The sequence below is a fragment of the Dendrobates tinctorius genome, unplaced genomic scaffold (genome assembly GCF_039654945.1).
Source record: "Dendrobates tinctorius isolate UK_male_01 unplaced genomic scaffold, ASM3965494v1 ptg000307l, whole genome shotgun sequence".
NCBI lineage: Eukaryota > Metazoa > Chordata > Amphibia > Anura > Dendrobatidae > Dendrobates > Dendrobates tinctorius.
In genome coordinates, this window is record NW_027361974.1 from 1,423,953 (window position 1) to 1,438,580 (window position 14,628).

The following is a 14,628-nucleotide window of genomic DNA, read 5'->3' on the forward strand; positions in this document are numbered from 1 at the left end:
TGGAGGCTCCATTATTCTCTATGTGGAGTGCGGGTCTGCGGGTGGAGGTCGGTGCTGGAGGCTCCATTATTCTGTGTGGAGTGCGGCTCTGCGGGTGGAGGTAGGTGCTGGAGGCTCCATTATTCTCTGTGTGGAGTGCGGCTCTGCGGGTGGAGGTCGGTGCTGGAGGCCCCATTATTCTCTATGTGGAGTGCGGCTCTGCGGGTGGAGGTCGGTGCTGGAGGTTCCATTATTCTCTATATGGAGTGCGGCTCTGCGGGTGGAGGTCGGTGCTGGAGGTTCCATTATTCTCTATATGGAGTGCGGGTGGAGGTAGGTGCTGGAGGCTCCATTATTCTCTATGTGGAGTGCGGCTCTGTGGGTGGAGGTCGGTGCTGGAGGCTCCATTATTCTCTATGTGGAGTGCGGCTCTGCGGGTGGAGGTCGGTGCTGGAGGCTCCATTATTCACTATGTGGAGTGTGGCTCTGCGGGTGGAGGTCAGTGCTGGAGGCTCCATTATTCTCTATGTGGAGTGCGGCTCTGCGGGTGGAGGTCAGTGCTGGAGGCCCCATTATTCTCTATGTGGAGTGCGGCTCTGCGGGTGGAGGTCGGTGCTGGAGGCTCCATTATTCAGTATGTGGAGTGCGGCTCTGCGGGTGGAGGTCGGTGCTGGAGGCCCCATTATTCTCTATGTGGAGTGTGGCTCTGCAGGTGGAGGTCGGTGCTGGAGGCCCCATTATTCTCTATGTGGAGTGCGGCTCTGCGGGTGGAGGTCGGTGCTGGAGGCCCCATTATTCTCTATGTGGAGTGCGGCTCTGCGGGTGGAGGTTGGTGCTGGAGGCTCCATTATTCTCTATGTGGAGTGCGGCTCTGCGGGTGGAGGTCGGTGCTGGAGGCCCCATTATTCTCTATGTGGAGTGCGGCTCTGCAGGTGGAGGTCGGTGCTGGAGGCCCCATTATTCTCTATGTGGAGTGCGGCTCTGCGGGTGGAGGTTGGTGCTGGAGGCTCCATTATTCTCTATGTGGAGTGCGGCTCTGCGGGTGGAGGTCGGTGCTGGAGGCCCCATTATTCTCTATGTGGAGTGTGGCTCTGCGGGTGGAGGTCGGTGCTGGAGGCCCCATTATTCTCTATGTGGAGTGCGGCTCTGCGGGTGGAGGTCGGTGCTGGAGGCTCCATTATTCACTATGTGGAGTGTGGCTCTGCGGGTGGAGGTCGGTGCTGGAGGCTCCATTATTCACTATGTGGAGTGTGGCTCTGCGGGTGGAGGTCGGTGCTGGAGGCCCCATTATTCTCTATGTGGAGTGTGGCTCTGCGGGTGGAGGTCGGTGCTGGAGGCCCCATTATTCTCTATGTGGAGTGCGGCTCTGCGGGTGGAGGTAGGTGCTGGAGGCTCCATTATTCTCTATGTGGAGTGCGGCTCTGCGGGTGGAGGTCGGTGCTGGAGGCTCCATTATTCTCTATGTGGAGTGCGGCTCTGCGGGTGGAGGTCGGTGCTGGAGGCTCCATTATTCACTATGTGGAGTGTGGCTCTGCGGGTGGAGGTCGGTGCTGGAGGCTCCATTATTCACTATGTGGAGTGTGGCTCTGCGGGTGGAGGTCAGTGCTGGAGGCTCCATTATTCTCTATGTGGAGTGCGGGTGGAGGTAGGTGCTGGAGGCTCCATTATTCTCTATGTGGAGTGCGGCTCTGCGGGTGGAGGTCGGTGCTGGAGGCTCCATTATTCTCTATGTGGAGTGCGGGTCTGCGGGTGGAGGTCGGTGCTGGAGGCTCCATTATTCTGTGTGGAGTGCGGCTCTGCGGGTGGAGGTCGGTGCTGGAGGCCCCATTATTCTCTATGTGGAGTGCGGCTCTGCGGGTGGAGGTCGGTGCTGGAGGTTCCATTATTCTCTATATGGAGTGCGGCTCTGCGGGTGGAGGTCGGTGCTGGAGGTTCCATTATTCTCTATATGGAGTGCGGGTGGAGGTAGGTGCTGGAGGCTCCATTATTCTCTATGTGGAGTGCGGCTCTGTGGGTGGAGGTCGGTGCTGGAGGCTCCATTATTCTCTATGTGGAGTGCGGCTCTGCGGGTGGAGGTCGGTGCTGGAGGCTCCATTATTCACTATGTGGAGTGTGGCTCTGCGGGTGGAGGTCAGTGCTGGAGGCTCCATTATTCTCTATGTGGAGTGCGGCTCTGCGGGTGGAGGTCAGTGCTGGAGGCCCCATTATTCTCTATGTGGAGTGCGGCTCTGCGGGTGGAGGTCGGTGCTGGAGGCTCCATTATTCAGTATGTGGAGTGCGGCTCTGCGGGTGGAGGTCGGTGCTGGAGGCCCCATTATTCTCTATGTGGAGTGTGGCTCTGCGGGTGGAGGTCGGTGCTGGAGGCTCCATTATTCTCTATGTGGAGTGCGGCTCTGCGGGTGGAGGTAGGTGCCGGAGGCTCCATTATTCTCTATGTGGAGTGCGGGTCTGCGGGTGGAGGTCAGTGCTGGAGGCTCCATTATTCTCTATGTGGAGTGCGGCTCTGCGGGTGGAGGTCGGTGCTGGAGGCTCCATTATTCTCTGTGGAGTGCGGCTCTGCGGGTGGAGGTCGGTGCTGGAGGCTCCATTATTCTCTATGTGGAGTGCGGCTCTGCGGGTGGAGGTCGGTGCTGGAGGCTCCATTATTCTCTATGTGGAGTGCGGCTCTGCGGGTGGAGGTCGGTGCTGGAGGCTCCATTATTCTCTATGTGGAGTGTGGCTCTGCGGGTGGAGGTCGGTGCTGGAGGCCCCATTATTCTCTATGTGGAGTGCGGGTGGAGGTCAGTGCTGGAGGCTCCATTATTCTCTATGTGGAGTGCGGCTCTGCGGGTGGAGGTCGGTGCTGGAGGCCCCATTATTCTCTATGTGGAGTGTGGCTCTGCGGGTGGAGGTCAGTGCTGGAGGCTCCATTATTCTCTATGTGGAGTGTGGCTCTGCATGTGGAGGTAGGTGCTGGAGATTCCCCATTACTGGGCAGAGGGGGCAGTAACCTTTTCAGAGCTGAGACTTGGTGTTTTTTGTTGTCACTTTCTAAGAATCATAGCATTTTGTTCCTTGTACATGTGACCCAAGTATGGAAAACAGGAAGTAACAAAACACATATTGCAATGTCCCTTTCCTGTCCCCACATACAGTATAATTTTCCCACAGTATCACGTCCCCACATACAGTTTAATGTTCCCACAGTATCACCATCCCCCCACATACAGTATAATGTTCCCCACTACCGTCACCCCCACACAGTATAATATTCACACAGTATAATATTCCCACAGTACTGCCATCCCCCACACAGTATAATGTTCCCCCAGTACCGCCATCCCCCCCATACACAGTATAATGTTCCCCCAATACCCAGTATCAGCCCTTGGTTTATGCAGGACTCTGCTGTCTGTGCTGGTTCTCATCGTCCTGGATGAGGTGAAGTTTGTGTGGGGTCAGGGAGGGTTTACAGGGTGGATATAGCAGAGACGTGTGTGTACAAGGTGTACGGAGCGGAGCCGTGTGTGTGTATGAGGTGTACGGAGCAGAGCCGCGAGTGTGTGAGGTGTACTGAGCGGAGCCGCACGTGTACGGAGCTGAGCCCCACGTGTGTGTATGGAGCGGAGCTGCGTGTGTGCAAGGTGTGTGGAGCGGAACCGCATGTGTACGAGGTTTGTGGAGTGGAGCCATGTGTGTACTGAGTTGAGCAGTGTGTGTGTGCAAGGTGTACAGAACGGAGCCGTGTGTATGAGGCATAAAAAGCGGAACCGTGTGTGTATGATGTATGCGGTGCCATACGTGTACAAGGTTTATGGTGGGGAGCATTCATACCTCCCAGCGAGACAGTCCCGATTTTGAGAGAGATACTGCCCCGGCTGGGAGCTTACTTTTCGTGCGGACACAGGAGTACACGGCGGAGCCCCGAGGAGCACTTTAAAATTCGCATGTGACGTTCCACCGGAAGTGACGTGCTAGAAGCTGACCGGTAATTAGGTAATTTCGGGAGGAGATTGTGACAGAACCATGGAGGCACTTTAAGGAATGCTTCAGATCCATCACCATGTCCTCCTCCAACAGCGCGGACAGCAGGATCGCCTTGAACTTGGGGATGTCGGCCATGTGAGCGGATCGTTATATTTCCTGCATCGGGAGGCTCAGGTGGGCACTACAGTGGGAGCCGGGCTGCGATAGTATCTTTATACCGTGTTTCCCCGAAAGTAAGACCCTGTCTTACATTAATTTTACCCCAAAAAGTCCCACCCTGTCTTACTTTCGGGGGAGGTCTTACATTAGCCGAAAAAAAATGACAATTTCTTTTTAACCAATAAATTAACATTTATTAACATGCTGTTATACCCCATAACAGTGCCGTATCCCACTGCACACAGCCCCACACCCCATAACAGTGCCGTATCCCACTGCACACAGCCCCACACCCCATAACAGTGCCGTATCCCACTGCACACAGCCCCACACCCCATAACAGTGCCGTATCCCACTGCACACAGCCCCACACCCCATAACAGTGCCGTATCCCACTGCACACAGCCCCACACCCCATAACAGTGCCGTATCCCACTGCACACAGCCCCACACCCCATAACAGTGCCGTATCCCACTGCACACAGCCCCACACCCTATACAGTACATGTTTCCCTACTTGGTTTTTAAATGCTGGACGTTTTCCTCTGCGGTGCGGCTGTGGGTGCGGAAGGCCTGTGCTGCAGGGAACGCTGTGCCAATCAGCAGGGAAACAGCGGTGACGTGGGGCTGGGGCGGCCAATTACAGCCCGAGCTGCTGGACCAATCAGTGCTCGAGCCGGGGGCCGGCGGTGACGTGGGGAACAGGGGCGGCCAATGAGCTGTTGAGCTGGGCGGATTGCGGGGTTAACACGGCGAGTTAACCCCATGAGCGCTGGACCCGCCCAGCTGCACCTGAGGACACCTCTGGAGCCTGGGGACCCAATGGGGGACAGCGGCGGCCCAAAGGTAAGGGCCTTACATTTCACAGCGGCCCCCAACCCTGCCTTACATTCGGGGGAGGCCTTACATTGAAGGACCCCCCGTAACCCCCACCCTGTCTTACTTTCGGGGGGGTCCTACGGGGAAACACGGTAGAATCTTTCTATCTCTGTTTCTTTATCTCTCTAATCTTTTTTTTTTTCTCTCTCTTTCTCTGTTCTTTCTTTCTCTGTTTTCTTTTTTCTCTGTTCTTTCTTTCTGTCACGCCTCCTCTCCTGTCACGCCTCCTGTCCTGTGGATCTCCTCTGCCTGCTCGCCGCGTTCACGAGCATCGTGCGCCCGCCGCCTGCTGTGTACCCGCCAATCAACTCTGCAGCGCCACGGTGATTAACCCCCTTGCCTCCAGGCTCCAGCTAGCTATATATTGATCGGGGGAGCTGTATACGCGAGAGGGGAGCTGTACATTTGGGCCTGTATACCTGGAGGAGGGAACTGTATAAAGACGAAACATTGGAGAACTGTATAACCTTGGGGGGGGGGGGGCAGCTGCCTGTATACCCTTGTAGGGGGCAAGAGCTGTATACCCGTTGGGGGGCAGTTGTATTCCTATGGGGGGGAAAGCTGCCTGTATACCCTTGTAGGGGGCAAGAGCTGTATACCCTTGCGTGGGGGGGGAAGCTGTACTCCGGAGATAATACAATAGAGAGCATATTGTTATACAGTAGTTAGCAACAATTGCTGCCGGTGAAAACTTTCCCTTTCTGCATTTTTATTATTCCTTGGCTGTCTTAACATTGGCTTCAATAAAAAAAAATGTGAGTAACTCTTTCTGTCTATAATTGGACTGCTTTGAGTTATCCTGGACTGTATCTCTATTGTAGTACCTTAAATCTGAATGTGGCAGAACAAGAGGATAAGATTAGATTGTACATCTGAGTGCTACAGTTCGCGCTCTACTGTTATGGCTAAAATGTTAATGATATGGGGGCCCCCACCAGATTTTCTGCCCAGGGGCCCCCTCCAACCTTAATCCGGTCCTGGCCGCCGGATCACCACGTTGTCCGAGTGCAGTTGGTGACGGGTGTCCCACAGCGGGACTCGCTCCTGGACTAGACGGATGAGCTCGTCATTGTCCAGGGCGAGGTCCTCCTCCCGCTGTGGAGCCTAGAAAAGAAAGACAAACATTAATCTTTGAAAGATTTTAAAATGAAAAATCTAGAAAAATAGCTGAAGAGCCCGGCGCTGCCCGGGCATAGTAGAACTGTGGTTAGTTATAGAAAATTATAATTATCCTCCATCCCATAGTCCCGTGCCCATATACCATCATACATATCCGCCTTCCCATAGTCCCGTGCCCATATACCCAAACATACAAACAAACATACACACACATACACACTTTGAGCTTTAACATATTGATACACAAGCCATGAAAAATTTTTTTGTTTTAAATGAAAATAAATGCAAAAAAGCAACAAACACGGAAAAAAACAACCATGAAAATTAAAAAAAAAAATCTTTAAAAAAATGATTACCAAAAAAAAAAGAAAATAAACCAGCCTAGAAATTAAGTTTAAAAAAAATCTGTAACCAAAAGAGCAGCAAAAAAAACTAGGAAAATTACCAAAAAATACTAATAAAAATTTACCAAAAACATAAAAAAAATACAATACAATACAGTTCCAAAAAAAAGAAAATAAACCAGCCTAGATATTAAGTTTAAAAAAAATCTAACCAAAAAAGCAGCAAAAAAAACTAGGAAAATTACCAAAAAATACTAATAAAAATTTACCAAAAACATAAAAAAAATACAATACAGTTCCAAAAAAAGGAAAATAAACCAGCCTAGAAATTAAGTTTAAAAAAAATCTGTAACCAAAAAAGCAGCAAAAAAAACTAGGAAAATTACCAAAAAATACTAATAAAAATTTACCAAAAACATAAAAAAAAATACAATACAATACAGTTCTAAAAAAAAAGAAAATAAACCAGCCTAGAAATTAAGTTTAAAAAAAATCTGTAACCAAAAAAGCAGCAAAAAAAACTAGGAAAATTACCAAAAAATACTAATGAAAATTTACAAAAAAAAAAAAAAAAAATACAATACAATACAGTTCCCAAAAAAAAAGGAAATAAACCAGCATAGAAATTAAGTAAAAAAAAAAAAAAACAGTCCGTCTGTACTTACATCACGTCTTCCCGCCCGCACTTGGCCTTGCTGCTCCTGCCGTTCCTCCGGTGGTGGTGGCGTGGTGGAGGATGAGGTCTGAAAATTAAACAAAAAAAATTAACCACATGTGTTTATTTTTACCAATCCATACGGAAGCATAGTACTCACTTCTTCTGCCTCTTGCCCTGTCCCGGGGACGTATTCCTCACCAGATGAAGACATGCTGCAATAAAAAAAAAAAGAGACATAAGTACATAGAAATGTATTGAAATTTCAGCCAGACATTAGGTTTTTCATACTTACATTGGTGCAGCTTGCTGTGTGTCCACTCGTTGAGCAGTCTAAGTATTGTGGAATCCCAGTGCCCACACCATTTTATCACCTTGGTTTTTTTTTTTTTTTTTTTAATGTCTAGACCACATTCCAGACATGTTTATCTTAGAAACGCATGCGCATAAAAACGCAAGCGTGCGCAAGACCATGCGCACGCATGCGCTCCCATAGGCTCCAATGTGGTGTTTTTGCGCATTCCGTGCGCAAGCGTGCGCATGCGTTTTTTTGACGAGACAGGGCGGAACCAAAAATGCAATATGTTGCGTCTGACGCGCCTGGCGCAAAAGACAAAAAAACGCATGCGCACGAAAACGCAAGTATGCGCAAGACCATGCGCACGTCATGTTAAATATAAGTGCGCATGCGCACGATGCGCTGCGCACAAAAGCGCAAATGTGAAACCAGCCATAGAGGTGGCCTTTATGGAAGTGTGGGCAGAAAAAAGCCTTTACTTACACACAAAAATTTTAAGGTTTGCTTTTTGTCAAAAGACGTGGGAGACTCCGCAAATGTATAGAGGAAGGTGCTGTGGTCAGATGAGACCAAAACTGAACTTTTTGGCCACCAAGGTAAACATTATTTCTGGTGCCAAACCAACACAGCTCATCATCCCAAGAACACCATCACCACAGTGAAACATGGTGGTGGAAGTATCATGCTGTAGAATGTTTCTCAGCAGCAGGGACAGGGAGAATGGTCTGAGACGAGGGGAAGATGAATGGTGCTAAATACAGGGATATTCTTGAGCAAAGCCTGTTTCAGTCTGTCAGTGATCTGAGACTGGGACGGAGGTTCACCTTCCAACAAGACAATGGCCCCAAGCATACTGCTAAAGCAACACAAGGGGTTTAAGGAGAAACGTGTAAACATTTTGGAATGGCCGAGTCACAGCCCAGACCTTAATCCAATGGAAAATCTGCGGTCAGACTTGGAGATCGCTGTTCACCGGAGGAAACCATCTAACATGAAGGAGCTGGAGAAGTTGTACCTTGAGGAATCGGCAAAACCCCCAGTGGTCCGATGTGGAAAGCTCATAGACACTTATCCAAAGCGACCTGCAGCTGTGATTGCCGTAAATAGAGGATCTACAGAGTACTGACTTTATGGAGGTGACTAGTTATGCACACTGAAGTTCTCTGTTATTTTCTACTATTTGTTTGTTTCACAATATAAAGAAAACCAAATGTTCTCACTTGTCGGCATGTTCTTTACATGAACTGATGCAAACCTAAAAAAAACCTGTGAAATTCGAGCTTGTGAGGTAGCGAAACACGACAAATGCCAAAGTGGAGAATACTCGGGGTGGTCTTCCTCATCTTCTTAACCTCTTGCTTTGTGATCTGTTTCAGTGGTGGACACCTCAGGAAGCCATAGAGGAATTTCTGAAGAAGACCTGGATCCCACCTCCTCAGTTCTATAACTTGAGCCAACTGTGTAACTTTCCGTCTATTGAGGAGCTGCAGCGATTCGCTCTGCGTCGTTCCCTGGAAGGCTGTGAGAGGTGGATGCCCGTTACTGTGCACGCCAAGGACGGTATGGTGCACACGCTGCCAGGTACGTCATTAAAAACCCTAAATCGTTGGGTAAGTTTTAACATACTGTTGTGTTTTGATCGACCGGCTTTCTGCTGGAGAGATGGCCGTGACCTTTCTTCCTTTTCCACCTTGCAGGAGATGAGCTCTACCCCGATGATCCCGATGTCACCGGACAGATGCAAGCCGTGTATTCCACAGACCAAACCATGGAAGAGGTCATCCGCGATGGGGGGCGCCTTCACAGAAATATAACCCTAGACGGGGTCCCACTGCTCTTTGTAACTGTACCACCCAAGTATAAACATGTGCACCCGTTCATAGTGGAGATGGTGCCCAAGAGCCAGCTATGAAGCCCATAAATATCGATATACATGGCTGGGGCGGAGTACAAGCTGCTCCACATAGGCGCCGTAATTCTGAAACCGTCCTGCACTGTCAAGTGTCCATCTAGAAGAGGCACTCTGGTGTCATAGCCACCATGACACTGGGCAAAACGCGTAATGTCTCCACCTATATGATAGCAAGATCGTCATTGCTCCATGACTTATACTCTAGTCACATCCAGAGCTGCAGTCAAGGGGTTGTCCGGCACTGTGCATTTCTGATTCACACGTACCTGTCGACACACATGCACCGTCGGCAAGTATTTTAATAGGACAAATGACGAGCATCCGCCCATCGTGCATGAGTTTTGGCTTTTTTTTGGGTGTTTTTTTTTTTTTTTTTAGGAGATTTTGGAGCAGAGCCTGAAGCTCATTTATGGCAAATCCTTCTTTTAGTCTGTGCCTAGTTTATGTGGTTGCTTGGTTTTCTTTATGTTCACTGTTTTTCGGCCGACGGCAGCGATTACCGCAAGGCAAAAAAAATCCCAAAACAAATGCAAATGATGAAATTGACCCTAAGGCTCTGTTCCCGCTTTGAGGTTTTTAGTGAGTTTTTAATGTGTGCAGAAAATCTGCAACATCAAGTAAATTAGGTTACTTGTTGTATTTTTTTTTTTTTTTAAATATGCAGCATAAAAAAAAAAATTAAGCAAAAACCCATCGTGGGAACATAACCCCCCCAAAAAGTCCACATTTGCTTTTCTTTTATTATATTGTTTTGCTTACATTTTTTTGCAGCAAATTTGTCAAAATAGCGCTTGCAGTTGCATAAAGTTAATTTTTTTTTCTTTTTTTTTTTCTCCATATTGAACCATTTTTTGCAACTATAAGAGCAGAAATAAAACCTCTTATTTTTTTTTTTTTTTTTTTTTTTTAAATGTTGTAAAAATTGCTCAAAAATTCGTAGAATTGTTCCGGAAGCGGGAGGGGGGAACTGGAGTACATGTGCATCAAAATTTTACGCCTTTTTTTTTTTTTTAAAAGTCATAAAGGATGAATCAAGCGACGACATCTGGAAACCCTGAACCCCAGCCACAGTGAACTGAAAAAAACCCCCGAAAATATTGAATAAACTTAAGGGGCAAATGGAAACATAAATTTGGTGCTAACAAAAAAGGCTCAGAGGGCCGAAAACTCAAAATAAAAATAAAAAAAGGCGTAAATGTAATAATGGATCCAGCTTGTGCGTCTATTAGTTCTCAGCACATTGTGGCCATCTAGATCTTCCCCTTGTATATGAACACCTTTGTCCACCAGACATTTCTTCTACAGTTGGAGGGGAGAATGTTTTCTATCGTTTATACAATATGATTGTTTTTATTTCTGTTGTCAAAATGTGGAGTGATAATTTTAATATTTTTAATTAAAAAAAAATTCTAGATTTTGGTTTGTGTGTGGTCGTGGCTCCATGTATTCCCCCATTGTAGTGTATGGGAGTTATGGAAGCAGACAGATGGACCTGCACGTGTTCGCCACACATGCTGCGCCTGTTATGTTGCATGGAAGACACCGACTGAGGTCCGTCAGCATGTACCGAAGCTGGTCCGTCAGCATGTACCAAAGCTGGTCCGTCAGCATGTACAGCTTTCATGGAAGAAAAAAAAATAGTGCTGCATAAAGCATGGACTAAAAATAATTTTTGCAGTTGGATTTTATAAAAAATAAAATGGTGCAGGTTGCTTGCTATAGCCTGTGTGTTGCACTGTCTGTTCCTTACTAAAGAATGAACTGAGAATCTGTCAGTGAGCTCCTTTTGGACAGAAGTCTGTAACTCATTTATCTGTGTTTTTCTGAGCAGATTTATGACCAAAGTTGAATGTGCCAGGAAATAGAGTCTGTAAAAGCCGAACGGTGCAAAATTTGTAATGAAACCCAATAGCAAAAGTGATTTTTACTCAAATACGTACATTTAAGTATAACAAAATAAAGTCCCTTAGGTGGACCTGGACAATCGCTTTACATGGGATGGAAGCTACAAAGAAACTCTCTGATTGAAATCTTAGGGCTCATATCCATCACCGTGAAAAAAAAAAAAAACGGTCCGATTGTGGACCAGAAAAGTCCGGACATGTGTCATGCAAGTACTATCTGATTCTTTAAGGGAACCTGTCAGCAGATTTGTTCTCAGTACCCCCCCCCCCCCCACCCACACACACACACAGGCCGACCCGGGGCACGGGCATATCATTAACTCAAAACTGCGAATAAAGATTAAGCAACCGCAGGGTAGATTTCATCACCAGGTATGGTCGTAATCAGTATTTTCAGGTGACATCAAGCCCAGAGGTTACTAATGCAGAGGTGTCTATAAGACACCCCCATTACTAACTCTATGGTGATATTGTATGAAAAAAAACCACCCAGAATATAGTCTTTTATTTGAAATAATAAAACAGACTACTTTAATGAATCTACATTTACCAAAAACATGTCCACTCGTGTCAATGCCCAGTCCACTGAAGCCAATGTCTCCTGTAACAGAATTAAAATAATAACCATATTCCTCACCTGTCTGCTGAGAAGATAATCTATTTGTCCTGTGACACATCTAGCTCTGCTACATCTAGATGGCAGGCTGCATTGTTGCATAATGCGACTATACAGCCTGCATCCAGCATAGACGCTGAGTTGCGTGTGCTTGCTTATTCAGCCCCTTGGGGTAAACTCAACCCCCCCCCCCCGAAATCACCCCACTTGCCACTGATACAGGGCAAGTGGGAAGAGCGAGTCTAAGTGCAAGAATTGGCGCATCTTATGGATGTGCCTTTTCTGGGGTGGCTGAGAGTTAATGGTTTTGTTGAGGTAGGGCTAAATTAACCCTTCACAGTTGAGCCAGTGATTTCCAAATTAGTTCACAGGGCGTTGCTAGCAACTGGTAATGACCACACGGAGACTGGGGTCTCTGTACGCGAGGATTCAGGCAGATCACTGAGCCCCTTTACTGAATCTCACATTACATAGCATTCAGCTTAATTATGCAAAGTATACAGCTACCAATAGAATCGTAATACATTTAAGGCAATAGTATTGCAAGAAAATCGGAATATGTCCCCAGCTGCGTGACGTAGAATACAGAACAACAGCATATTCTTTTAGGGTCTCATCTCATATCTCATATCTTGTACAAGCTGGAACAGTCTGGTTTCATAACAGCCGTGCACTTTCATCTAGTTAAGTTAAAAAATTTAACTCGTAAACAGCAAAATGGCGTCGCAAGCATAAAGATGGATCCTGGAGAACAAGATGTGAATACTGTACTTCACAGTTTTAGTATGGGAGGGGGCCAATATCAATGGTCCCTTCCTAGGCTATTAATATCAACCTGTAGTTGTCTGCCTAGCTTTTGCTGGTTATTAATTATAGGGGGACTCTACGTCATTTTTTTGGGGTCCCCATATCTCTCTTTCTCTCTCGCTCCCATTGACTTGCATTCACAGGACAGTCGCAGTCTGATGTTGGCTGAGAAAAAAAATTGCAGACGAGCAGAGACGCATAGATTTCCATTGGTCAGAGTGCAATCCGATCATCCGTTTTCCTCGCAGATAGGTAGGAGCCCTTAAAGGGATGTTCACATTGCAGATGAGGTTATCCAGCTTTTTAACCTCTTCCTAACAGTCAGTGCACATGTTCGGCGCACGTCCAGTTTGTGTGTATGGAGCAAGGCCAAAAGCTGAGCCTGAACCTCTGTGGTCGCGTTCACACACTCAGTATTTGGTCAGTATTTAATATCCGTACTTATAAGTAAAAACCTGGAGGGGAACAATCCGAGGAAACGTATGACAGGAACTCGCCACCATTTCTGAATTTATCACCCACTCCTGATTTTGGCTGACACATACTGATGTAAAATACTGACCGAATACTGAACGTGTGAACGTGGCCTAACAGCAGTGATCAGAGTCCGCTCCCATCCCTGCCGTTTAACCCTCTGAAGGCTGCTGTCAATGTCTGACAGCAGTTCTTAAGTAGTTCCAGTTCCTTTGGGTTCACATCGCATCCTCCCGTAGGGGAACTTAAAAAAGAAGACAGACTTGTTTTTTGGGGGGATTTTTTTTCACCATTTTACTGCAGTTGGGACTTTATTTTACTTTAAAAATGAACGATATCAATCAAAACTACAAGGGGAGGAAAAAAAACAAAAGAGCAAAAATTAAAAATGGCTGCTTTAGTAATGGTTTAATCGGGTTAGAGCAGGCTGGTTGTAACTATGATATTTCCCATGGCAACCAATAGTTCACTAAATTGGTTACTAGGGGTAAAATTTGTACTTTCCTGTAAGTCTGCGCCTGCTGAGCACAACTCAGGCGAAATCCCCTATGATTGCCTATGACGGCAAAGGCTACAACAAGATGGCCGCCGCTGAGGCACACTGACCTGATGCTCCGCCCTCTAGCGTCAGCAAAAACGCCAACACAGATTTCCGCGGGGGAAAGGAAGCCGGAAGTGACGTCACCAGTGCAGGAACTTTCTGGAACTGCGCTCTCGGTCGCGGTGGTGATGTGAGGTGGAACCGGAGCGATTCGTGAGTGAGTGGCTGAGGGCTGACGGGACCGGGAGAGGCCACTGTGGAAACTTATGTGCTCAGTGACGGATGCTGGACGTGCTCCACATGCAGTGTGAGGAAGTGTCACAGCATGTCCCTGTATATTGCGATATATCGGCGTGTGACAGTGCAGTGTGTGTGACATATGCTGTGCACCGGGCTGAAATGGCTCTGTTCACACCTGGCGTTTTCTTTTTTTTTTTTTAAAGTTTTTGTTAAATGCTTTATACAGCTGCAAGACTTCAGAAATCTGCACTTGTTGGTTTTTTTCTGTTGCAGCAAATTATTTCTTTGTAGTGATTTTTTTTTTAATCAATTAGAAAGTAATGAGAAAATACAAAAACGATCTGACGCTTTCCGGCTCTCGTAGCCTTAACCCCGAGAGCGTGTGACCGTCACTTGTGACATCCGGCCAGTCACAAGATGGCGGCGCGGGAGCGGAGTGACTCTGAAAAAGGTGAAGACGCCGAGGGGTAAGTATAGGAGTGGGGGACCAGTAATACAACGCAAGGTGATTGCAGTTTCGAGGGGACTAATACCCCCTTCATTTTTCATTTTTAATATTCCCCCCCCCCCTCCAAAAGAGCCTTAACATTTTTTTTTTTTTTAAGCCTTATAAGCGTTTTTTTTTTTTTTTGGGATGAGTTGTACTTTTTAATGACACTGTTGATTTTGCCAGCCACCAAAAAAATCCAAATGCCGTGAAACTGCAAAATAAGGGGCAATTCCACAATTTTTTTA

The 14,628-nt window shown here is 47.2% G+C and overlaps 2 protein-coding genes across 12 annotated transcripts in view; both read left to right on the forward strand.

Moving 5' to 3' along the window:
- NUDT19 (nudix hydrolase 19) overlaps positions 1–11,032 on the forward strand; it is a 45,431-nt gene extending 34,399 nt beyond the window's left edge. For all 3 annotated transcript variants that reach the window (XM_073560848.1, XM_073560850.1, XM_073560849.1), the window contains exons 3-4: positions 8,776–8,980; positions 9,097–11,032. In XM_073560848.1, the coding sequence (XP_073416949.1) occupies positions 8,776–8,980; positions 9,097–9,311 (420 nt within the window). In that variant the 3' untranslated portion in view covers positions 9,312–11,032. The remainder of the gene's footprint in view (positions 1–8,775; positions 8,981–9,096) is intronic.
- Positions 11,033–12,982: 1,950 nt separating this feature from the next.
- TDRD12 (tudor domain containing 12) overlaps positions 12,983–14,628 on the forward strand; it is a 167,917-nt gene continuing 166,271 nt past the window's right edge. For 3 of the 9 annotated variants that reach the window (XM_073560834.1, XM_073560838.1, XM_073560836.1), the window contains exon 1: positions 12,989–13,960. The gene's annotated coding sequence lies outside the window, so the exon portion shown is untranslated. Of the gene's footprint in view, positions 13,961–14,628 lie in introns of all 9 variants that reach the window. The other 6 variants (XM_073560835.1, XM_073560837.1, XR_012226999.1 and 3 more) reach the window with 5 other exon arrangements.